We start from the raw sequence: 25,822 nt of genomic DNA, 5'->3' as shown, positions 1-25,822 counted from the left end.
GTTTCAGAAAAGGAAAATCATGTATTACTAATCTGTTGAGCTACTATGATAGAGTAACAGACACAATACAGGAAAGAGAAGGATGGGTGGACAGTATCTATTTAGATTTCAAGAAAGCATTTGACACAGTACCACACCAAAGACTTTTATGGAAACTGTACCATCAAGGAGGAAATCGAGGCAAACTGTTTTGTTCCATGCAAGATTTTCTCATTAAAAGAGAAAGGAGAACAGTCCTAAGGGGAAACTACTCATCATGGAAAGAAGTGACTAGTGGAGTACCACAGGGCTGAATGCTGGCACCAATCATGTTTTTAGTGTATATAAATGATATAGACAGTAACACTGGAAATGAAAGCTATCTAAATATCATTGCAGATGATGCTAAAATACAAAGGAGAATTACTAACACAGACTCTTGTAAAGAGCTACAAGAAGAATTAAATAAACTTCATGAATGGAGTAATGCATGGCAAATGGAATTCAATGTGGACAAGTGTCATGTAATCAAGTTTGGTAAAAGTGGAAAAAGACCTGATTGGGATTATACGTTAGGAAATAAAACCCTACACACATCAGAAAGAGAGAAGGACCTAGGTGTGATTATCAATAACAGACTATCTCCAGCTGACCACATCGGTGAGAAGGTACGGAACATGTATACACTGCTTGCAAATATGAGGATAGCATTCACATACATAAATGAAGACATGCTAAGAAGGATAATAACATCATTCATCAGACCAACCCTGGGGTATGTATCAGTAGTCTGGAGTCCTCATCTCAAGAAACACATAGACAAGATTGAAAAAGTTCAAAGGGCCGCTACAAGATGGATACCAAGCTTAAGGGATCTAAGCTACGAAGAAAGAGTAAACTGAATCTACCAACACTACAGGAGAGAAGGAAAAGAGGTGACATGATAATGCTATATAAATGCATATCAGGGAAGGAGAATATAGACATAAATGATTACATAACATATGGGGAAGCATCAGCAAGAGGACACTGCAAAAAACTGCATAAGAAGAGAGGTGATAAGGACGTGAGGAAATTCAGTTTCCCAAACAGAACAGTTGATCAGTGGAATGCACTACCGAATGAAATAGTGTGTGCCAAAACAATTCACTAATTTAAGGATATGTACGATAAATATGGTTTAAGACACGGGACAGTACGAGCTTGACTCATTCCTGTAAAGATACAATTAGGTAAGAACAATTAGGTAAGAACACACACACACACACACACACACACACACACACACACACACACACACACAAGCACAAGCACGCAATACGAAGCTAGACCAGTCCAAAGCTAGTCATAAAAAGCTAATACTGCATATATCCATCGATCATAAAACATACAACCTAAATAACTGAATTTACTATAGTCCTCCCTTCATCTATCACATGTATGAGTTTGTGGATATATTACTGAAGAAGCAACATGTGGAAAAACTAGACAAAGGCTTCGCCAGATTACATTTAATAAAAGAGTAATATATTCACTCATTTAATACAAGAAAAAGTTAGTAAAAATGGCACATGGGAAATTCACTCATTTAACACGAGGAAAAGTTAGTGAAAATGGCACATGAAAAACAGCTCACACAAAATGCCAGAAGGTAAGCAGAATAACACACCGAAGATGTTCCACTTTAGCCCCAATTAAAACAGGATAAAACGTGTAGAGCTATAAAAAGTCTCACCAATTTTAAACCCAGGTTTGGGTGGAGTCTGGCGCTGGGTGCAGCCATGCCATACTTCCTAAACGAGCGATGAGTAGATTCTGTTATATATGTAATAGGCATCACAGATAGGTACACACATACTAATAGAATATAAACGTAAGTATTCTAGCATATAAAAGGAAGGTAAACTTGTAATGCATATGGCTCTTGTACATCAATAAAGAAACGTGGCATACATATTTTACAGTGGTGCTGAAAAATATGTAGTTACTTTTACCGACTTTCACGGTAGTTCTAAGTTGGGTAAGTAATGTAACAATTACGTTTATAATATAATTTGAAGGAATCAGTAGAACATACGCTATTTTCTTAATAGAAATAAATAAGTTAAAACACTCACGAGCGGCAACACCAGGCCCATACTGGGAGTTAATCCATTGGAGGGAGATTTAAGCTTCTGTCAGGTGCTTCCACTATTCACTTTCTATGTTGATGCAGACACAATGGCAGCTACGCCAACTCGCTCGCATCTACATAGTCAAGCCAAAGAAATGGCCTTCAACGTAAGCCAGTATTTTCTGCAGGAGAAGCAGTACGGAGGAATTTTCGATGATGTGTCAAGGGCAATTCATCGAACAGCTGCAGCAACAGGACTTAGCAAGAGCAGGATTGAAGCAATACGCAGAGAAGCAAGAGATAATGAAGAAAACAACTCTCCAGAGTTTACGTCTCCCAAGAAAATCACTCTCACCTCTTCTGATGAGGAGGATTCATGATAATTTCTTACATGCTGTAAGAGAAGAGGAATAGGCCTATCGGGGAAACCTCTTAAAAAAAAAAAAAAAACGCGCCGTGACTTTTACCTCTTGGGTGGTGTGGAAAGAAAGTCAAAGTTTTAATATGTAGAGTGTAATTTAAAGGCTATAACCAGGTAAAAAATCATAAATTATATGAGAGAGAGAGAATGCGACTTTTAAATTCATTATTTTGATTATATTTATAACTTAAACTAGTTTGTCTTTACACACACACACATACACAAACACACACACACACACACACACACACACACACACACACACACACACAGAAGTGGGTGAAGTCATGTCAGGCCAGGTGGCGTGATGGGAGCGGACGAACTCTAACGGTGTCAGGTCAGCCACTAGCCAATGAGAGTATAGGAAACAAGGCAACGCTGTACGCCGGGAAATCCCCGGCTAGACTCCACCCAAACCTAGGTTTTAGATTGGTGAGACTATAATACTAAAAGATTCTCTAATATGTCCTTCACCCTTCCTAACCTTCGTAGGCAATTTGCATCTGTGCTAAACACACACACACACACACACACACACACACACACACACACACACACACACACAACGTCATTATTACGTCGCATCCTTCACCATTTTTCTTAGACTGTTTTACTGTAAGCATTCTTTCAGGAATACTAAACCATCATCGTCATCAACCACTCCCACAATTTCATCTCTTGAGCTTACAATCCTCGTGAGAATAATGACCGTCACAATAATCTCTTAACCACTTCACTCCAGTGATTTGTTACTGCTTTCGTCAAACGATTTTTGTAAACTGTGAACAGATTTTTCGACATGGAAGAGTTGACCATAGCTTTCAGTAACCTTTCCGCTGCTAAACGTCTGTTAAAAGTTAAATAAAACCGGTTGGTAGTTAGCGCCGTAAAAAAATCGATTAATATCGGTATCGGTATTGGTAGGGAAAAAATTTCCGATAATCGGATTCGAATCGTGATCGGCTGAGAAACGATGAAAAATACATAAATGCTTGTTTTGCCTAATGAGCCTAGACTGCAGTACTAATTTCTCTACCACTGTAGATGTGAACTAACGATAAAATGATTATGTTTCAGAGATACGGTCGTACTCCACACCGTAATGACTTTTAAATGATAAAATGATTGAACTGAAACATAGGAAATATCTGTCATACTATTATATCAGTTGTTAGAATGACGCTCGACACAAATAGCTAGAAAATGGTCTTCTGCCAAGAAGCAGTGGCAGACTTGTATTAACTTGCGAGTGTCTCACACACACACACACACACACACACACACACACACACACACACACACACACACACACACACACACAAGTACCCAGTTGCAGACCCTGTATGTATAGCGTAGTAATGAAGAAGCCTTGGCAAGATCTGTATGTAACACTCTCCATCAAGTATTGTTTCATTGTTTATGCTGAGCTTCTACAAAGTTGCCAAATGTCGTTCATTCCATGTCCCAGAGTCACTGTTCTCTCATTGCCACAATCTACTGTCTTCCTCCTTATTATATGCAGCAAATAACTTATTTAGACTCCATTGAGAAAACTGACTATTACGACTTGATAAAGAATACAGTAACAAATAAGTGCGGGCATTTCGCACTTATTTCACCAGCGAGTGTACACTGTGTATGTACATAAACCCACACGGTCATCACACACACCACCAGTACACGTACACAGTATACCTCACTCTCAACTTGCTGTTTTCGGCTTTCAGTTCTCTCTCTTTCGAACGCCAGTATCCTCGACATTACTGGGAACCTCCCATCATTTTAGGTCATATTCTAGATGCTACTGGAAGATTAGCACCATCTTCTCCTCAGCGATCTAGTTTGCTATAACACCTTACCATTCTCGTGTATGCCGTCTGTATAGTTATTATCTCGACGGAGTATGGATGAGGAACATACAGACGATACTGAAGTGTTATATTCAGCATAAATCGCTAGGCAAGAGGCGTTACGAAGTCTACCGTGCCACTTAGCATAATTACAACTTATATCCAATCCATAGCATGCTGCCTTTTTACAGCCATTTGTCATAAAAGAATCATCACTAGTAAATATCTGTAAATATCCTTGACCTATCGTACCAGCTCTCTGTAAACATAACCTAATCAAGCCACTAAAGTGTAAATAAAATACCTCTGACCTGTCTCACCAGTTCTCTGTAAACAACAAGTAATCAAGACACAAAGTTATTTTATCTTTTTACTCAATAATCAAAACCACTTCTGCGAGCTCCGCAAATCCGACCTTCAAGTTCAGTGTTTCTCCATATATTAAGGCAGTGGTACACAAAGCTAGGCAATTTATGACCAAGTTTATGATCTGTGTGTGTGTGTGTGTGTGTGTGTGTGTGTGTGTGTGTGTGTGTGTGTTTTACGTTTGTTCTTGCTCACCCAAGTTCTTTAATGACGGTGACGAACCACACCAGCACAAAATCTTATTTTAATTTGTCCTATGTTATTATGAAAAGACGTTTCTTAAATCAGGTAATAGTGGTGGTGATGTTAATTTTAGGTACCGGTACTGTAGCTGTAGAGTGAATGTAGCTGTAGAGAATAAGATGAAATTAGAAAACAGAATGGAGAGAGAGAGAGAGAGAGAGAGAGAGAGAGAGGGAGAGAGAGAGAGAGGAGACTACGCCTTTTTTTTTTTTTTTTTTTAGTACATTCGCCTTGGTGAAAGTATCCTACCACGGTCAAGGTCAGGTATAGCATCCTGGAAACGAATATATTTGTTTATTTCCGTAGGTGAAAACTACCCGGGAATGAAAGTTGGCCAAACACTCATCTTGGTCGTTCCTTCCCTTCGTCATTTAGCCAGTTGCAACGGTACGAGGTGGACGTGTTTGCTCTCATCATTAAACATCTTCAGCCTGCGTAGATTTGGACGGGGGGGGGGGGGGCGGTGGAGGTGTGGCCTGCGTACCTATGGACAGGAGGCTGTGGCCAAAATTTAGAGTGGGAGAGGGGGAAGGGTTGGGGGGACTGCTTGCTGGCAGTGGGAGAAGGAAGAGGGAGGGGAATGGGGAAGGAGAGGAGGAAGAGGAGGGGGACGACAAATATTTCACTTTGTTTTTCATTTGTCCTTTATATGAAAAGACGTTTCTTAAATCAGATAATAATAGTGGTAATGGTGTGGGGAATAAGGAGAAATTAGATAGAAAGCAGAATCAAGAGAGAGAGAGGGAGAGTTACTCACCTATGAAAGTTAGTCAAGGCCGTTCACTCGAGCTTTCCCTCAGTCATTTACCCACCACCCACCACAGAAGGTGGACGTGTGAGATGAGTTTCTGTTGATTAAAACATGTTCAACCCTGTGTAGATTTGGACAGGAGGTATATGAGCAAATAATGGGGCGGGGGGGGATGCCTATTACGACGTGTCCAGGATTAAGCGTGCGTAGACTTGGACAGGGGCTTGAAGTGGGGGTTTGCCTGAAGGCATGCCCAATAGTATGCAGGGGGGGGGGGGAATGCCCATTACACAGTGTCCAGGAGTACGCGTGTGTAGACCTGGGCAAGGGTTTGAAGTGGGGTTTGCCTGAAGACATGCCCAGTAGTACGCAGAGGGTGGTGGTGGGGGGTAGGGAGAGGGGGAATGCCCATTAAACGGTGCCCAGGAATACGCGTGCGTACTCCTGGGCACTTTTATACTACTTATGATGTTCTTATAAGCCATTTACAATTCATCCTCCATGGTCATACCCACTCGGTACCACAAACTGTTAATGTTCTGGGTTGACAGGTGCTAAGAATGTTTTGCGAGCATAAACGCACCATGAGTCTTCATGTTTACATGTTTGTGTAAAATGCAGTATATATGGTTAAATTATATGAAAACTCCCAACAGGAAAAATAGTTTATATACTGTAGGTAAAACCTGTCTGAAAAGCCTGAGAGGGATAAAGATGCTAGTGGATGCGGGATGATAACTTAGCAAAAGTACCCTGGTACACAAATGAGTATATGATATTAGTCTGACATCCTTGTTTTTTTTCCCAGTGATGTGATAGTCACAGGACTGATTCTAGGTTATAGGGAAAATGAAGGCCGCACGTGTAGATATTTATGCCTGTGAGGTGGAGTCAAGAATATGAGGCCTAAATGGAGGTGAATGAAATTGTGGACAGTTAATTATCAAACTTTTGCTAGTTCTTCTTTCATTTTTTTTTTCCTTGTTCGCTTAGTCCTCTTTTTTCCGTATTCGTTTCACTTCAGTCTTAAGTGGGAAGTGATGTCGGGATGACAGTCATGAAGACGATGTTCATGGTGAACAGGCAATCGTTTGGTGATGGTTTGTACTGATACTACAGATACGTGGGAGGATATCATATAAGGGTGTCCAGAACATCAAAGCAAAGTATTATACCTGCTGGTGGACGCTGTGCATGATGGTCAGCAAGTCGTGGTCTGGAGGGAGGGTCACCTTGTTCCACTTGGCAGCTCTCTTGAGCTCTTTTAGGGCCCGATCGTGTTGACCCACCACCGCCAACCACCGAGGCGACTCACCCATCAGCCTGAAAACACAGCTGCACATAAACAAACAGGTGCATATATATATATATATATATATATATATATATATATATATATATATATATATATACATACAGAGAGAGAGAGAGTGAGAGAGAGAGAGATACATATATAGATAATTTTTTTTGTTTGCGAGGAAGAGGGAACCAAAGGCTGAGCCCGCAGAACGTTCCTTCCAAGAAAAAAAAAAAGAACAATACAAAAGACAGCCATATTCAAGATCCATTCATTTCGAGATGCCTGGACACACTGCGTTTGAAAGACTGGAGATTATAGGGGGCAGGAAATACAGACAAAGGAAGACAGTTCTACAGCTGACCTGTTGCATAAATGAAGGACTGGGAGTAACGGTTAACTCTTGCATTAGAAAGTTGGACAGAAAAGGGATGAGAGTTTGTTGTTAGATGGGCGCTACACGCCCGTCGTAGAGGTGGAGGGATGCAAGCAGACAGTTCAGAGGAGCAGTGGCCATTGAAGTAGCGACTAAAAAGAGATAAAGAGGTAACAGTGTGATGAAGAGACAGAGGTTGAAGGAAGCCAGTAAGAGGAGGAGGGTTGATGAGACGAATAGCCTTTGACTCCATCCTGTTGAGAAGAGCTGTATGTGGGGAGCCTCCCCACACATGAGAGTTGTACTGTAAACAGGGGCGAATAAAGCCTGTGTATAAAGTCAGCAACCGTGCAGGGGTAAAGAAGGCACGGAGTCGGTTTAGCACACCTACCTATAATCTCTTGGAAACAGATTTTACAAGAGATGCAATATGATCTTTCCAAGATAAGTCCCGTGTGAATGAAACCCCAAGCATGTTCAAGGATGATGCAGGATTGAGCTGGATATTATTAAACATTAGTGGGTACTCCGGTGGATGATTTTGATGAGTTGATAGGTGTAAAAACTGGATCTTTGATGCATTAAAAACAACAAGATTATTTTCAACCCTAGTCAGACATTAGGTGAGCCATACATTCATCCCTTGTTTATTTAAGTAACTGCTGAGATGGAAAGGTGAAGGGCTGAATCATCAGCGTACGAATGGATAGGATTAGATACACAGCTTAGAAGATCATTGATGAATAAAAGGGAGAGAGTTGGTGATAGGACAGAGGCCTGAGGAACACTGTTGATAGATCTAGGAGAAGCAGATGGCCGTCTACAACAGCAGCTATAGAACGACCAGAGAGGAAGCTATAGATGAAAGCACAGACAGAAGGACAGAAACCGTAAGAGGGCAGTTTGGAAATTAAAGATTTAAGCCAGACTAGATCGAAAGCCTTTGAGATGTCAAATGCAATGGCAAAGATTTCGCAAAAATTCCGAAAGGAGGATGACCAGGAGCTTGAAAGGTAGGTGAGAAGATCGCCAGTGGAACGTCCCTGACGGAACCCATATTGACGAACAGAAAGAGGGTTGTGATAGGAAAGATGTTTTGAAATTTTTCCGTTAAGAATAGACTCGAAAACTTTTGAGACACAGGATGTTAAAGCAATTGGACTATAGTTAGAGGGTTGGGAATGGTCACCCTTCTTTGGGACTGGCTTAATGAGAGCAAACTTCCAGCAAGAAGGAAAGGTACAAAGTGAAAGACAAAGGCGATAGAGTTTACCTAGGCAGGATATAAGCACAGAAGCACAGATCTTGATGACAACAGGAGAGACTCCATCAGGCCCATATGCCTTGTATGTATTGAGGCCAGTGATGTCAGAAAATACATCAGCTGAAGACATTTTAATGTCAGCCATGAAGAAGTCAGAGAGGGGAAGTGATGGAGGAATAGCACCGGAATCATCTAAGGTGGAATTGGAGGAGAAAGTCAGACCGAAGAAATCTGCTTTATCAGCAGAAGAAATAGCTAAAGAGCCATCAGAGTAGAAAAAAGGAGGGAAGGATGATGAGGTAAAGTTGTTTGAAAGGTTTTTGGGAAGGTGCCAGGAGGAGCGGGAAGAATTAGAGTTGGAGAGTTGAGAGGATATAGTACGGATGGAATTATTTTTAGCATAGCGAAGAACAGACTTAGCATGTTTCAGGGCAGAAACATAAAAAAGATGTGATTCAGGGCTGGGTTGGCTCCGGTACCTTTTATAGGCCCTCCCCTTGTTGTGGACAGCACTGGAACAAGCGTGATTAAACCAAGGCTTTCTTGCATTAGTCAAAGGATATGAAAAAGGAATGTATGCTTTCATGCCTGAGAGAATAACCTCTGTAATTCGCAAGGCACACTCAGATGGCTCCCGGCCATGGAAGCAATAATCATTCCAGGGAAAATCAGAGAAGTACTGCCTAAGTGCCTCCCAGTCAGCTGCTCGGACAATGTCTCTGACTTACATACTTTCACAGACACAGGCACACATACACATATGCACTTATAGGGGAGACCAGGTTTTGTTGTGACAATTTTTATACTGTTCCTTACTGTATCATAGTTAAAGGGAAATAATAATCTTTATTTTGTCTGGGATTAGGAAAATATGTCCTATTATTATAGTTACAAACAAAATAGATGATAGCCTGTTTACTACAGGGTTATTTACATATTTTGCGCGAGCATGTTATCTGTCACAACTTACCTCAGATACGGGGCAACTTAATACGCATCTCAGGGTATATATATATATATATATATATATATATATATATATATATATATATGGCCATAAACAAATTGCCTCATTGTCGTCATGTCCCTCGCCATTTCGCATCCATTTCCCCAGTTAACACTCCCTCTCCCATATACCTCTCCACTCCATTCCTCCATCTCATCCTCTGTCTCTCCCTCCCTCTCTCCCCTCCACCTTTCACATACACTCTCCTGTTTAGTCTCTCGTTCTCCATCCCCTCCACATGACCAAACCACCTTACTGTACTCGCATTTCCTCTAAGGCTTTCAATCACATTCACATCCACCCATCAATGCTCTTTCCTGTCCTCATTTGTCAGTCTGCCTCCTCATGCAACTCCACATGCTCCTTTCAGGTAACTCATTTCCATTGCTCTCACTCTTGGCTTGTGTCCTTCAACAAGTTCCAAGCTTCGCTTCTATACATTACAGTTGGCAGTTTTTTTTTTTTTCTTTTACTTTCATACTCACTTTTCTATTTCTTTTCACTGCTTCCAGAGAAACAGCAACCTTTCTTCCCTCTTATACCTTTCAAGCATTTCATCTTCCAAATTTCCATCCTTACGCATCATACTACTCAAGTACTTAAATTCAGTCACATTTTCAATTTCAATTTCTTTCACTGTGAATTCGGTCACCGGTGATTTCATTTCTCAAGAAGACCATAACTTTACCCTGCCCAACATTTCCCTTTAGATTCCGTTTCTAACATACTCACCAAATCTCATTCACCATGCACTGCACTTCCCTTTCATGTTCACTTAACGACAGATTATCATCTGAACAACAGAACAGGAAGTTTCCAAACGCTTCCTTCTCTCATTACGGCCGCTCCAACATCCATTGCCCTACCCTGTATCTCTCTTATAACTCCATCCATATACAGACTAAACATCTATGAACGCAGGCCACATCCCTTTTCAATCCAACATTGAGATAGAAAAATTCACCTTGTTCGCCGTCCACACGCACTGCATCCTTTGCATCGTCATACATACTCGTCATGGCATTCACCAGTTTCCCATTTACTCAATATGTATTCTTAGTATTTTCCACATTCCATAGCTATCCACTCTGTCATATGCTTTCTCCAAATCCATGAAGACGCAGACAACTTCTTTCCCTTCTCTAGAAACTTTTCCATTACAGACCTAAGGATGAATATCTGATCTACACAACCTCTTCCTTTCCTAAAACCTCTTGTTCTTCTCAAGCTAATTCCTCTTTTATTTCCCTAACTGTGTCAGTAAGAATCCTACCATAAATTTTTCCTATTACACAAAGCAGACAAATGCCATAATGAATACCACACACTTCTTTTTTCCCGTTTTCCTTCGTGGAGGGGAATAATTATACTTGACATTCAATCCTCCGGGACTCTGCCTTCCTCACAGGCCAATCTGCACAGCTCTCATATCATTTCTACTAATCTCCCCCATGCTTCATCATTTCACCATATATTCAATCAATTCCTGGTGGTTTCCCCATTTTGACTATTTTCATTGTTACCACTACTTCCATTCTGCTGATCTCTTCCTCTCTTCTCATTTTCTTCCGCGTCCGTGCCACTTTCACTCCCCTACTAACTTCTTTATCACCCTGTCCAACTCTCTCTAGCTCCTTTCAAACGCTATCTTACATTCCTTTCACTTTACACTCAAATTCCTACCAAAGACCTCATCCACTCTCTTTGTACTCTCTCTTTCTAATCTTTTCACCTCACTTTTCCTCCTACATACAACTCTTTCTTACGTCTCGCAACTTCTTCCGTGTTTGCCTCCCATCCACTCACTATATGCTTTCTTCTTTTGCTCCACAGCTTGTCTCATCTTTTCATTCCACCATGCTGTTCCTTGCATCCTTTTTCGTCTTCTTTTCACCACACACACCTCCTCATATGCTGCACGAAGTTCTTCTGTGATTATCTTGCACACACTTTCCACCTCCCTCATCCTTTCCAAATCATATTTACCCAATCCCTCCCCCCACTTCCCTCTTATAGTCTGCCTTTTTCCATCCTCTTGCAACCTTTCTACTCTCCTTTTATGGACTTCTTCCTTCTGTCCCTCTCTCATTCTATGAATTCATTGCATTTGTACCTTGACTTTCACAGCCACCAAGTGGTGGTCAGAAAGTCCACTTCCCCAACCTCTGTATGCTCTTGCATCCGCCATATATCTTCTCATTCTTTCATCCACACACAAAATCAGTCATTGCCTTCTGTTCTTTCAGTTCATAACCCACCCTTCTTATCACTCACCACGTATACCTGTGGATCACTTTGTGCCTAAAGAGGGTATTGGTTATCACCAAGCCCCTCCCCGCACATATGTCCACTAGAGTATTGTCATTCTCATTCACTTTTGCAGGCACACCTACTCACCAACTACTCCATCCAACCTCACATTCTCCACTTTTCAATTCATATATCTAATAAAAAACACTCTCTCATTCCTCTCAAACATTTCCATGCACCCTTCCACATTTGCTGAGAACTCTTCTTTCACTTTGCTTGCACAGTCTTCCTTTGGCACATGCACACACACAAACACCCACGCTTGTATTCCTACTTTAAATCTTACCCACACAATCCTTGAACCAACTGCTCCATGCCCTCTCATATTCTCGTTCCGTCTCTTGCACACAATAATACATACACCCTCTTTTGTCCACTCATTCTAACCTAGTCTCGCACATATACCCAACTCATACTCCCATCCTCTCACACTCTTACCTCACCATTTAGTCTCAGTCAGTCCACATACATCCACCTTTGCAACCTTAACCCCTAGGCACTGGGCACGGGTATACCTATCCATGTCCCAGAACCAGGTTATTTTCAGGAAAATCAGTTTTCCCCCAGATATTTTTTTTACATTATAAATCAATCGCAAATGACGAAAAAACACGTAAAAAGAGCATACTTATTCTCTGTCGGTGATTTAGAGGTGGTGGTGTGGTGTGAGGGAGCCAATATATGGTGGCTGGGTTGAGCATCAAGGTCGCGGTGGTGTGTTGGCGGTATTGGTGGAGGGAGGAGGGATGATTACCTCGTGCCAGAATAAGTGTTGAGTGTGTCTTTGTTTCTCTCATTAATTCACAGTGCCGTATGAACAAGATATTACAACTAAAATAGCAAAAAAACACAAGAAAGTAACTAATAAAGATTGGCTCATTTTATGTTTTCCATGATACTTTCTAACAAATTTATATCTGTTTTGGTATTCACTATTATTGACACACTATTTACACATGATTTCACTCTTTTTAGTAATTCTTGAGTGTATGGTACTCCCTAAAGGCTGGCTGTGGTCAGTACAAGTGTACTCAAGCACCCATACACTCTCCCCCATACCCCTCAGGGCCCCCTAGTAGCCCTCCCCACCAACCCACTCCACCCCACCCCACCCCACCCCAACCCCTACCCTGAACTAGTATCACCTGGTTCCAAGGCCACACTCTCCCTGCGCTGGCCTCCCACCACCCTCCACCACACCCCACTTCACTGCTAGGCTGCCCTCCCACCCTTCCCCCTGCCAGCCAGTGCTACCCCGCACACCAGCCATGCTGGGACAATACTCTGACTCCACATAGTTAAGTACTAAGTTCAAACATGCCCACGAAAAATTAGAACATCATATGACGTGGACTGTAGCCCTCTATCAACACGTCAAGTGACGTGGACCGGTGCCTAGGGGTTAAGTGCCTGGACAATCTCTCTTTCATTTTTCTCCTCATTCACACCCAGTACATTCTATTGTAACCGTCGCCTGGGCATTTCCAAAAATGTTAGAGTGTAGGGATTTTAAGAGGAGAGAATGTTCAAGTTGGTCTTGTCGTGGATGGCAGGAGAAAGATAAAGATGAGTCTGGAGTTTGATTGCAGTTCAACTCTTTCGCTCTCTTTTCCAAGCATGAGCACAGCGATAACGTAAAAATATAACTCGAAACTACCATAAATATATTTTATATCAAAAAGGTGAAAAAGTATTGATAACATTTTTTTTTCCAGCCATTCCTAATATTATGTACTGATATCATTTGATATCATCATATTTCATATATGGACAACATTTCAGTACCATTCGCATTCTTTTGGGAGGTAAAAAAAAAAACAACACCTGCCCAGTTGCATTGCGGCAGTGCCCCTGTGCGGCGATATCAGTTGCCGATATTTCTGCAACTTCCGCTCTCCATTGCAAGCCACAAAATGCGTCTAGGAAGCTGGGATTTGCAGTGTTAGGTGCATCAGAACTTTCTCTTCAATATGGCAAAAAAAAAAAAAAAATTCGAAACTTCAAAAAATGGCCCCAGTGTCGGCCTGGTGTGCACTGAAAATTCCGGGCCTTCGGCCACGGAGGGGTTAACCCCTTAACCGCAGGGCGTCACTTTCGTGATGATCAGGAGCAATGGATCATACCATGGGGCGTCGCTTTGCGATTCTGTGTTATTTTGAATTCTCCCGGGCTTTCAAGTGGTGGCTTGTATAATCAATCGGTACTGCCAGTGTCCAACATTAGTCAGCACTCCTAATCTCATCTGTACTCCCATCCATTGTTGACAATTTAACTATTGATCCCCATTCTTGACTCCCCTCCCTACCTCCCCTCCATTATTCTCTCCTCTTGCCTGCCCGGCCGCGCTGCACTAAGCAAATCTTCCCTGGAATTTTCCACTGATTTCATCCATTGAAATAAGCCCTATGCCCTATTCTTATACAAAATAATATATACAAAAAAAAAAAAAAGGTAACTGATAGTGCCATACACCTGGAGTTGGCTAATTATCACCTGGCAACACCCAACGTGCACTTGTTCACTAATTTTCCCTGGTAATTTCCCCTTGAAATATGCCGTATAATTTATTCTTGTAATAAAAAAATATATAAGAAAGGAAGGGAGAAGCCTAAGTGATATTTACATTCACCTGGAACTACCTAATTTCCTGCCAATCACTTCACAGCATATAAATTTGCAGCTGTCACCTCGCTGACGTTGTCAACCCTTGAGGGCCCCATATCTGCCTCGTCATTTAGTTCAGTGTTGTTTCTGGAGATGAAAGCACGTAGCACTCGCGCCCCTCCATTTCCACCGCTTCTAGAGGGCCCTGTGACATCTACCCCTACTAAACCTCGTATGGGAAGGGGTAAATGACTAAATGACTCTGCTGTGGAGCATGAACTGGCTAATTTATCCATGATAATGATGGACAATGACTTCAATCTTTCTGGTGAATTGTGTGATGAGCCAGTGGAGGAAATGGCGATAAACTACAAGTGCTTCAGTGTCCCAAGTTCATCCTGGCTCCAAGGGAAAGGAGCCCTTATTTACTGGAAGTGACAGTGTATACAGTACAGTATATACCCCTGGGGGTAGGGTTTTTTTTTTTCAAGAATACTCCCCCAGTATCCCTGCTTGTCGTAAAAGGCGACTAAAAGGGTTGGGGGAGGGTTAGTGACCCTCCCCGGAAAACAACTAACTAAAAAGACAAACAAGAAACCTCGGACAAGGACTGACCAAACGATGACGACCCAGGACCGTAGAAAGGACTTGGTAATGGCAACATGGAATGAAAGAGGTGCGAATGATGAGATGAAAGAGAGAGAGATTGTCCAGGTGCTTGAGGGTGAGAAAGTGGATGTATGTGGAATAAGTTAAACAAAATGGAGAGGAGAAAGTGTGAGAGAATGGAAGTATGGATGGGGTATATGTGCAAGAGTAGGTGAGAATGAGAGGGCAAAAGAGGGAGTATGTATAGTTGTGAGTAAAAGATGGAAGAAGAGCATAAGATAGTATGGATCACTTGGGTCAAGGATTGTGTGGGTAAGGTTGAAAGTTGGAATACAAATGTGGGCGATTGTGTGTGTGTATGCGCCAACCCAAGATCGTGCTAGCAGAGTGAGAGAAGAGTTCTGGACAAATGTGGAAGTGTGCATGGAAAAGTTTGGAAGGAATGAGAGAGTGTTTTTGATCGGTGATATGAATGTTAAAGTACGGAATGTGAAGGTGGATGGAAAAGTTGGTGAGTGGGGTGTGCCTGCTGAGATAGATCAGAATGGCAGTGTGTTAGTGGACATTTGTGCTGGGAGTGGACATTTTGGTGTTAGTGGACATTTTGGTGATAGCCAATACCCTCTTCAGTCACAAAATGATCCACAGGTATACATGGCGACTGATAAGAAGGATAGGTTGTGAACTGAATGAAAGGAAGGCAATGATTAATTATGTGTGTGTGGATGAAAGGATGCGAAGATGTGTAATGGATGCAAGAGCTTATAGAGGTTGGGGGGAGTGGACTATCTGACCACTACTTGGTGGTGGCCAGAATTAGGATCCAAGTAAGATGGAAAATTAGAAGAAGGGAAAGACAAGAGGAAGGAGTAGTTGTAAGGAGAGTGGAAAGGTTACAAGAGGATGAGAAAAAGGCAGAGTATAAGAGAGAAGTGGAGGAACGATTGGGCAAATATGAATTTTAGCAGATGGGGGACGTGGAACGTGGGTGCAGGATATTTACAGAAGAAATATATGCAGGATGTGATGTGGTGTGTGGGAGGAAGAGAACACGGAGGGGGGTGCAAGGAACAGCGTGGTGGACTGAAGAGGTGAGACAGGCTGTGGCACAAAAGAAGAGCGCATACAATGAATGGATGAGAAATAGGGACGTGGAAGAAGTTGAGAGGCGGAAGAGAGAGTTATATGTAGAAAGAAAGAGAGAAGTGAAAAGATTAGTAAGAGGGAGTAGATGAGGAATTTGGAATGAATTTGATTGTAAAGTGGAGGGACTGTAAGAAAATGTTCTGGAAAGAGGTGAAAAGAGTAAGACAGGGTGGCAATGAAGTTAGCAGAGGAGGGAAAGATAAAAATGGTAGATTACTAGTGGAGAAGGGAGAAAAAGTGAGCAGATGGAGAGAACACTTTAAGGAATTGTTGAACATAGAGGATGGAAGTAATGCGAGTATAAGTGGCTGGGGAATGGCTGGGAGAAGGAGGGAGGTGAGAAGACAGGAAGAAATCAGTAGGATAGAAGTTGTGGAAGCAATGAAGAAAGTTAAATTGGGAAAAGCCCCAGGAATTGATGGAATGTGTGGTGAAATGCTGAAGCATGGGGGAGAGATAGTAGTGGAATGGATGTGGAAGATGTGCAGATTGGCCTGGAAGGAAGGTAGAGTCCCGGAGGATTGGAAGTCAGGTATAATTATTCCCTTGTACAAAGGGAAAAGGGAAAAAGAAGTATGTGGTAATCATAGGGGCATTTGTCTTCTTAGTGTAATAGGAAAAGTGTATGGTAGGATACTTATTGACAGAGTTAGAGGAAGAACAGAGGAATTAGTTGGAGAAGAACAGGGAGGCTTTAGGAAGGGAAAAGGTTGTGTAGATGATATTCATTCTTTGATCTTTAGTTGAAAAGTTTCTAGAGAAGAGAAAGAAGTTGTATGCAGCTTTCATGGATTTGGAAAAAGCATATGACAGGGTGGATAGACAAGGATTGTGGAAAGTATTAAGAATATATGGAGTAGATGGAAAGTTGTTGAATGCTGTGATGAGTATGTATGATGGTGCTAAGGCTGCAGTGCGTGTGGATGGTGAACTAAGTGAATTTTTCTCTTTGAAAGTTGGGTTGAAACAGGGAAGCATCATATCTCAATGGTTGTTCAATCTGTCCCTGGATGGGGTAATAAAAGAGGTACAAGGTAGGGTAGTGGATGTTGGAGTGGCCCTGGTGAGAGAGGATAGTGTTTGGAAACTCCCTGTACTGTTGTTTGCCGATGATACTGTGTTGTTGAGTGAAGACGAAGGGGAGCTGCAAGGCTTGGTGGATGAGTTTGGGAGAGTGTGTAAGAAACGGAATCTAAAGGTGAATGTAGGGAAGAGTAAAGTGATGGTCTTTGAGAAAGGTGAAGTTAGTGAATGTACAGGGAGGTTGGATGGTGAGGAATTGGAAAATGTGAGCACGTTTAAGTACTTGGGTAGTGTGATGAGTAAGGATGGAGGTTTGGAGGGTGAAGTGCTTGAAAGGGTACAGCAGGGAAGAAAGGTTGCTGGTTCCTTGAAAGCAGTGACAAGAAACAAGGAAGTGAGCATGGAAGTGATAAAGTTACTACATGACAGTATTGTGATACCAACTCTAACGTACGGAAGTGAAGCTTGGAAGTTGTTGGAAGGACACAAGTCAAGAGTGCGAGCAGTGGAAATGAGTTATTTAAGAGGAGCCTGTGGAGACACATGGAGAGACAGGCTGACGGATGAGGATATAAAAGAGCATTGTGGTGTGGATATGGATGTGATAGGAAGTGTTATGAAGAACACACTGATGTGGTTTGGCCATATGGAGAGGAAGGAGAGTGAAAGACTGACGAAGAGAGTGTATGTGAGTGAGGTGGAGGGGGAAAGAGGGAGGGGGAGGCCGAGGATGAGATGGAGGGATGGGGTGGAGAGGTATATGAGAGAGGGGTGTGTGAGTTGGGAGCAGCGCAGTGAAATGGCAGAGGACAGGGTGACGTGGAGGCGATTTGTTTGTGGCCACCCCAAACGGGACTGAGGCGTCTGGCAATAGATAGAATAGACAGTGTATAACATATTGTAAATAAAATAGAAATGTAAATAATTACTTATATGAGAATATGAGTACAAATACTTGGAGTAATGACAGTCAAAGCTTTGCTCTCTTTGCTAGTTTACTGAATGAGAATGAAAATAAACTACTATTACTGAAGGAAACTTATGGATAAATACTGTATATATATATATATATATATATATATATATATATATATATATATATATATATATATATATATACATATATATAAAGTGTAATAAAGTAAGAGGAATATAAAGTGTGAGTGTGTTTATGAATAATAAATGACAGAATACCAGCAAGGAACGAGTGCAAGTGGGAAGCTCTTACGCACTGGTAATTTTCATTGCTTTGATGGTGTTTTTTTTTTTTTTTTTGGTGTATGGATTCCAAACTATTTGAAAATCATAGAATAGTGTTTCTAGTGATAATATTAGGCTGTGGTAATCATATTACGGGGTGTCGAGAAGTGTAAAGTGGAGACTTCATTACCCAACTACAGAAGTCTCCACAAGTCCTACGGTACTCGACGAAGGCTCAACAAACATCCCATGAGAAAGATGAAGGTATGTGCCATAGGCATATAAAATTATATTATTCTAGGACTAATAACTGATTTTTAGCAAATATTTTTACAAAATCTGTCGGAGCGCGAATATTCTCGCGGAACAGGCAAGGAGCGCCAAAACAACCCTGCGGTTTAGGGGTTATTCTGATTGGTAAGAAGGCAAAGAATGTCTACAGTTGAACGTTCTTGTCTAAATCCATACTGCTGATCATTGATTAAGTTACTGATTTCTAGATGCTTTATTATGTTTTTTAATTAGCGTCTCATAAACTTTACCGAGAATGGAAGTTATTGCAATTGGTCTATAGTTTGATGGATCAGACGTTGTCCCCTTTTAGGAACAAGATGGATATTTGCTTCATTCCAAGAGGCTGGAAAACTTGAGGTATGGATGCATAAGCGGAAATATTTTGCCAATACAGGAGCCAACACTGAGGAGCAATTTTTAAGTACTATTGAAGGAATTTCATCTGGACCAGTACCTTTGTCTGCTGAGAGATTCTGTAATACAGCTTGCACGTATCTGGTGTGAATCATGAAAGGAGGTATTTTAGGGGAATCAAAATCAAGTACAGGAATATTGTAATTTTCTGTATTTAGTGTGAGGTTGTTGAAAAAATGTCAACAAGAAGTTTGGCTTTTCCACGTGGGTCACTTACTAGATTTCCATTGGGGGACTGTAAAGGTGGAATGGAAGAGGAGATAGTGAAGTCAGTTTTGAATGAATTAAGGGTTGACCAGAATATTTTGTTATCATTTGAATTGTTTAGTAGTTTGTTAGCCTGTCTATGCAGAAAGTTTGATTTAGAAAGATTGATGATAGTTTTAGCATGGGTTCTGATATTTCTATAATAGTTAAAGGCTTCTTTTGTTTTGGTCCTTGTATAAGTGTTAGAGGCTATTGTTTTATGTTCTGTTACTCTAGCAGATCATTAGGAGAATTACATATTTTTTTTGTAACTATGATGGGGAATGAATGTTTCCATGCCGACTTTAATGAAATTCTGTATGTGGCCCAATGTGGAATTTGCATTTGGAGAAAAAGGAGGTCCAAGGAACATCCATGAAAAAATTATGGAGTCCCTCCCAGTCTGCACTGTCATAGTGCCATTTAGTCAACACGACCTGTTCAGAGCAGGAGGGTGTGGTAGGTGTTAAACTGATGGCTTGAATCAGACAATGATCAGAGAATCTGTGGGGGGACTTCACTTCGACACTATAATTATCTGAATTGGTTGTTAGAAACAAATCCAATACGTGAGGATTTTGATTGGGGTTGTCTGGCACACGGGTGGGTTGACTGACTAACTGGGTGAGATTAAATGAGTCTGCAAATAGCTCACATTCAAGACCAGAGTCATCAGTTCTGGCTGAATAAGTGAGCCATTCAACATTATGAACATTAAAATCACCCAGAATTGTAATTTCTGATGCAGTATTAATGCTGAGGACACTTAGTTGTGAAGACAGAGAGTCATATAAACTCGGCTCTGGAGGGGCATTGGGAGAACGATAAACGCAACAGAAATACTTAATTTTACCAAAAGAATTTAATTTGTATATGGAATAGTCGAAATAAAGACAATTAAATTTAGTAATCTCCTCCATAGAAACTTCTGATTTAGCAAGGCAACTTATGCCTCCTGTGGGTCTGAAATTTTGAATCAAGATATAACCAGGAAAAATAAATCTAGCTAAATCAGAGGTGGAGCTTACTTGTGTCTCTGTCAAAAATAGCAGATCAGGGGATTCAAACTGGAGGAAATTTTGAACAGAGTTGACGTTGGAGTGAAGTCCCCTAACACTGCAAAAAAAATTTTTACTACAGTGATGAGCAGATTTAGAGTGCCACAACACTGGGGGTGACACAGTCGCTTGATGACGACCGGGAGGGCCCTGTGCAGACAACCCAGCCCTGCCAGTGGTGGTTACCCGAGAAACCACCGCACTAATTCCCAGTATAGCTGCAGCCATGGTTCTTTTTATGGTGGGGAGAGCAGGGATGTGTTGTGAAATGTGTATGATATGTAATGACAAGATTGGTGTTTTATGGAGAGAGGATAACTGGTTTAAGGCAATGTGATATAATGTGGATGTGTGTGTTGTGTAAAGAGGGCAGCCTGATGCCCTCTGATGTTTGAGGCAGAAAGATGTGTAACCAGCTACCAAGGCCTAAGAGAGAAAATGGAATCCAGGCTATTCCCTGAGTCTCCCGTTACCTTGGCGGTAGTACTTCCCTGGGTGGGGCTGCCTACCCATACTACATACTGTATATGTCACTAGCTATTATGTAGTGTGTTATGATATTTTAGTGTATTGACATCGCTTGGTCACTCCAAGCTGGTGTACCTACGACAGCAGGTATTAACAATTTACATATCCTGTAATAACCTATTAATATATGGTATTCATCACAATATAGTATAGACACAATAATATTATAGAACCATAACATATTGTATGGAGTAAACAAATGGTAGTATAAACTGAACATAGAACATTCCATTATAGAGATATAATGTATATATGCATTTATACAATGGTATTATAATGGCAGTACCATGCCAAGATTATAGTATGAATGAGCCATCTGTATGTACCTATTATCTATCTATCTACCTATCTGTATATACATATGAGTGTAGCTGCCCGCACTCTTGGAGGGGGAAACGGGGTAATGAAACCCTCCCAGCCAGACTCGACTATTTATTTGGTCATACCTGGAATTGCAATTTTACTCCCTCAATATGCCATGATGGCATCACTCTACATAGAATTACAATTTATTCCCAATATGCTATGTTATATCGCAATTTGCTTCGTATACATATATCACTTTAAACTCTTATCCTTGTTTCCTACGTTTATAATCGTGTTGTGTCGTGACATCAGCCACGTGCATATTAATAAGTATTCTAAAGGTAAGCAAGGGCAACTCACTTGTGGCGGGTCCATTTTTTATCATACAGTATCAGTGTGAGGGTAGGGGGTGTGAGGTATGTAACACTAGTCCCTCACGGGTATAATATCCTCACAGGAATAGCACCTTCACAAGATGGTCGTGGAGTCACACATCGCGCTTGAACTCCACCCTTTGGAGTTTGTGTCTAATAATCCACAGGATCACTGCTACATTGTCCTTCACTTGTCCTGACTACCCCCACACTACCCCACACTTGCTCAAAGCGTCTACTCCAGGGCTTGTTGTTCGCTTTTATCTTCAAGCTAATGGACGTTATGCTTACGTGACCGTATACATAAACACTGTGTAGCATCCTTCTGCCTCTCTCCTACACTCTCCCCTACATTCTCTCTCTCTCTCTCTCTCTCTCTCTCTCTCTCTCTCTTTATCACATTACATGCTGTAAGACTCCCCCCGTTGGTTGGTTACAACCAATACCATACCCTTTCACTCACTACTCTCTTCCAGCAAAAACAGCTTGTTTGCAGGACAGGTCAGAGTTTTGCGTGCAGATGTCCTGACCTTCACGTGTCTCACCACACCATCATCACTGGGATTCACCTCTACCAGTCTTCCCAGAACCCAGTGATTATGGGGTACAATCCAATCCGTCACCAATACCAGTGTACCCCCTCCACAATATGTCTACCCCCGATGTATATATGTCCCCCCCCCAATGCATACATGTCCCCACTAAACTTGCTGACCTAGCACGCTTTCCCAGGGCCTCAAGCCTGGGAAGACGCCACTGCATCTGTTCAGAACAGACATTCAAGAAGGACAGACTATTTTGTTGTGAGCTCGTAATAAACTCCTTATCCAGCTGTTTGTACACGGAGTTTCTATCACTAAAGTATAGCAAGTTACACCAGGTCCCCCCCTTGAAAATTACGCAACTGCTTGAACTGCTTCTGTCTTTGTCATAAGGATGTTAGGTACACCTTCAAGCATCACTTCCAGAACTAGTCTGCTAGGAACTGTGCAAGCTTCCAACTTTTCCAGTAGATGTCCCCTATAGGCTTTTTGGCTTTACCTCCTAACGAGCAGTGGGGTACCATCTTGGAGTGCAGAATATGTAGTGGGGCAAGCACTTCGAGATTGCTGACGTCGTTGGAGATTGGGGTGATGGGCTTCCCATTGACTATCTCCTCCACTTTGCAGAAGAGCGTGTGGAGTCATTCATCGTCCACGACTTGCGCACCTGTTATTGTTTGCAAGACCTTCCTGACTGTCTGGATCTGTCACTCCCAGACACCGCCCATGTGCGATCCATGTGGAGGGTTGAACTGTCACTCAATTCCCTTCCTTAACAAAGCATTGTGGACCTTGTCATCCTTTTTCCAGCTGAGGGCTGCAGCCCAGAGTTTCTTATCTGCTCTAATCATATTTGTTCCATTGTCGGAACGAATGCACTTTGGTACACCCCTCCTTGCCGAGAAGCACGTTATTGCATCGAGGAAAGAATCAGCGTCTAGTCCATTGAGAATCTCCAGGTGTATGGCTTTCGAGTTCAGACAAGCGAACAGACAACCCCACCGCTTCACTTGTTTCCTACCTTGCTCTGCAGTGAATGGCCCAAAGCAATCCACTCCAGTATGTGTGAATGATGCCTTCACCAAGCATACCCTGTTGGCTGGGAGGTCAGCTTGTCTTTGCAGTGACTCCTTCCAAGTGACTCGATGACAAACGTGACACTTTTACCACCCGGTCAATCAGTCTCCGTCCCTTGGGCACCCAGAACTCCTGGCACATTATCGCAAATGTATGTTCTCTTCCCAAGTGCCCAGCCTTGTTCTCATGGATTTCTCTTACTAATAGCTCCGTGACATGGTGGTCTCACGGCAACAGCACGAGGTACTTGCTGTCTGTCATCAAGGGAGCTCTTTCCAACCGCCCGCCAGCATGGAGGAGTCTGTCCTCCCACAGGTGCGGCTCCAGTGGAAACCGTGGCCTCGTCTTCCTAAGCGCACCCTGTTCCTTCAGGTCCTTTATCTCTGACTCATAATATTCCCGTTCTACACAACCTAACACTGCCGCTCAAGATGCTCGGAGCTCGCTCACCCTCAGTCTTGATTTGTCAACTTGCTCTGGTCCTCCCTTTTGCCTCCAGTGCAAAAACCCTCTAATCCATGAAACTCCTCACAGCAGTTTGTGCCAGGATGAGTATCTGGACCACAATCTCGTCAGTGGGTCCCTTTCTTGTTTAGTCTCCATTGCCATGGTTGTGGCATCGCCCTTTATCTTTGGGTCTGTCCTCAGGTCAAGTATGAGTCAGGGCTCCTGTGGCTAGTGATTGTTCTCTGGCTGGAGAAAGTCTAGCCCTTCAATCCATCAACACCCCCTGTTCAGTTCTTAGCAACTCAATCCTCGAGTCACATCGTCTGCTGGGTTCAGTGTTGAACCCACGTGCCTCCACTGGATCACTTCTGACTGTTCGTGTATGGCCACCACTCAATTGGCCACGAACGTGTGAAACCACCTCTCTGTGTTATGTATATACCTTACTACTATCACACTGTCTGTCCAGAAGATGGACCCTCCCTCATTTACCGATAGCTCATGCCTTAATGTCTCGTCAACCTTCACAGCCAAAATGGCAGCACATAACTCCAGATGGGGTATAGTCAGCTGTTTTAGCGGGGCTAGCTTGGCCTTTCCATAGACGAAGACACAGTGAACATCTCCAGTTCCGACTGACATCCTCAGGTATGATATCACTCCACATGCCACTTGCGAAGCATCACAGAAGTGATGGACAGTAATTGAAATGACGTTCCCCTTGCTCCTCTCGGGTCATAGCACCATGGCATCCTGGAATCTGTGAGGCGAGTTAATTCCATCAGCCACCATCATCATCGTACCTCACTGCTGTCAGATATAGCCTCATTCCACCCTTTCTTTCTCCTGCATTCCTCTTGGAAGATGACCTTGGCACGAATGGTGAATAGCACAAGGAATCCAAGTGGATCATACACTGAGCTGATTACATGCAAGAGGTCCGTACTTGTAGCTGACCCTTCTTGCTCAAAGCGCTTGCTGACCATGCCATTTGGTCCTTCTCTAGGTTCCACCTTACTCCAAGTGCTCAATCCGCAGGAAGAGGCTTGCGTTCTAGATCTATCACACTTACTCCCTCATACCTCTCTGATTCGGGAATGGATTCAAGTACTTCCTTACTGCTGCTGTGCCCGACTACAGTTTCATCACCCTATTGTCTTCAACGGATAGGCCATCTCCCTTCTTCAGGTAACTTGCGTCCAGTTCCCAAAACTGTCACACTTGCTCCTTCAATTGTGTTTCCTGGAGTTGCAGTCGACTACGGCCACACATCCTACCTCATCTGGTCTGTCTTCCACCTCAGCACGAGGTCGCTGATGGTCCATCCCAGTGGTGTTCTTATTGCATAAGGTTCTTCACTGCTCCTGGCCCTGATCTCCAAGGCTGTCAATGCTTGTGGCACATCAAGATCAATCAGTAGTTGCACCTCACCTTCGTACGTGTTCAGTGGCTCTGTTCCTGCCAAATGACTGCATCAGGCCATGTCCTGTACAGAGGCTACTGAGTCCTTCAGTGTTGCAGGGAGTTGCTGAGTAACAATCACCCCAGGCAGTAATATCTTCCAGTTCAGTTTACGGGAATGCCCGCTGCTAACTACTAAGTCTATCCCCTCAGTTTGCTGCACCGTCACCTGATTTATAGTGTTTAGTGTTACCCATATGGTTCTCCGTGGTGCCCCTAACCTGCTTGCCAACTGGGTCATACAGAAAGTTCGACTGCTGCCAGAGTCCAAAACTGCTCTCGTCTGGACCACTGTATCTGATATTTCACTAGCCACCTTTACCTCAACAATGGACAGTGCCACCTTGCAAAGCCACCCATGCATCCACATTGTCCCTGTCGTGGCAGTGAGTCATTCGTTCTCGCCTTTGCCCTTTTCGAGCTTGGGCCTCTTAAGTGTTCCCTCCATCCCTTCCTCATCCCGTTTGTCAGTGTGTCCATAGGAAGCACTTCTCCTCTCCAGCTCTGCTCAGTGTAC

General features: G+C 42.6%; 1 protein-coding gene across 1 annotated transcript in view; it reads right to left on the bottom strand.

Annotated features, from left to right (window-relative positions):
- The window catches only part of LOC145406707 (organic cation transporter protein-like), a 220,207-nt gene that overhangs the window by 15,987 nt on the left and 178,398 nt on the right, over positions 1–25,822 (bottom strand). Inside the window, exon 8 of the mRNA XM_080277810.1 lies at positions 6,899–7,046. Within this exon, the coding sequence (XP_080133936.1) occupies positions 6,899–7,046 (148 nt within the window). The remainder of the gene's footprint in view (positions 1–6,898; positions 7,047–25,822) is intronic.

The sequence above is a fragment of the Coenobita brevimanus genome, chromosome 8 (genome assembly GCF_032717465.1).
Source record: "Coenobita brevimanus isolate Jiangsu-jjx chromosome 8, ASM3271746v2, whole genome shotgun sequence".
NCBI lineage: Eukaryota > Metazoa > Arthropoda > Malacostraca > Decapoda > Coenobitidae > Coenobita > Coenobita brevimanus.
Note: the sequence above shows the minus strand (reverse complement) of the source record. Positions and strands in the feature narration are given on the sequence as shown.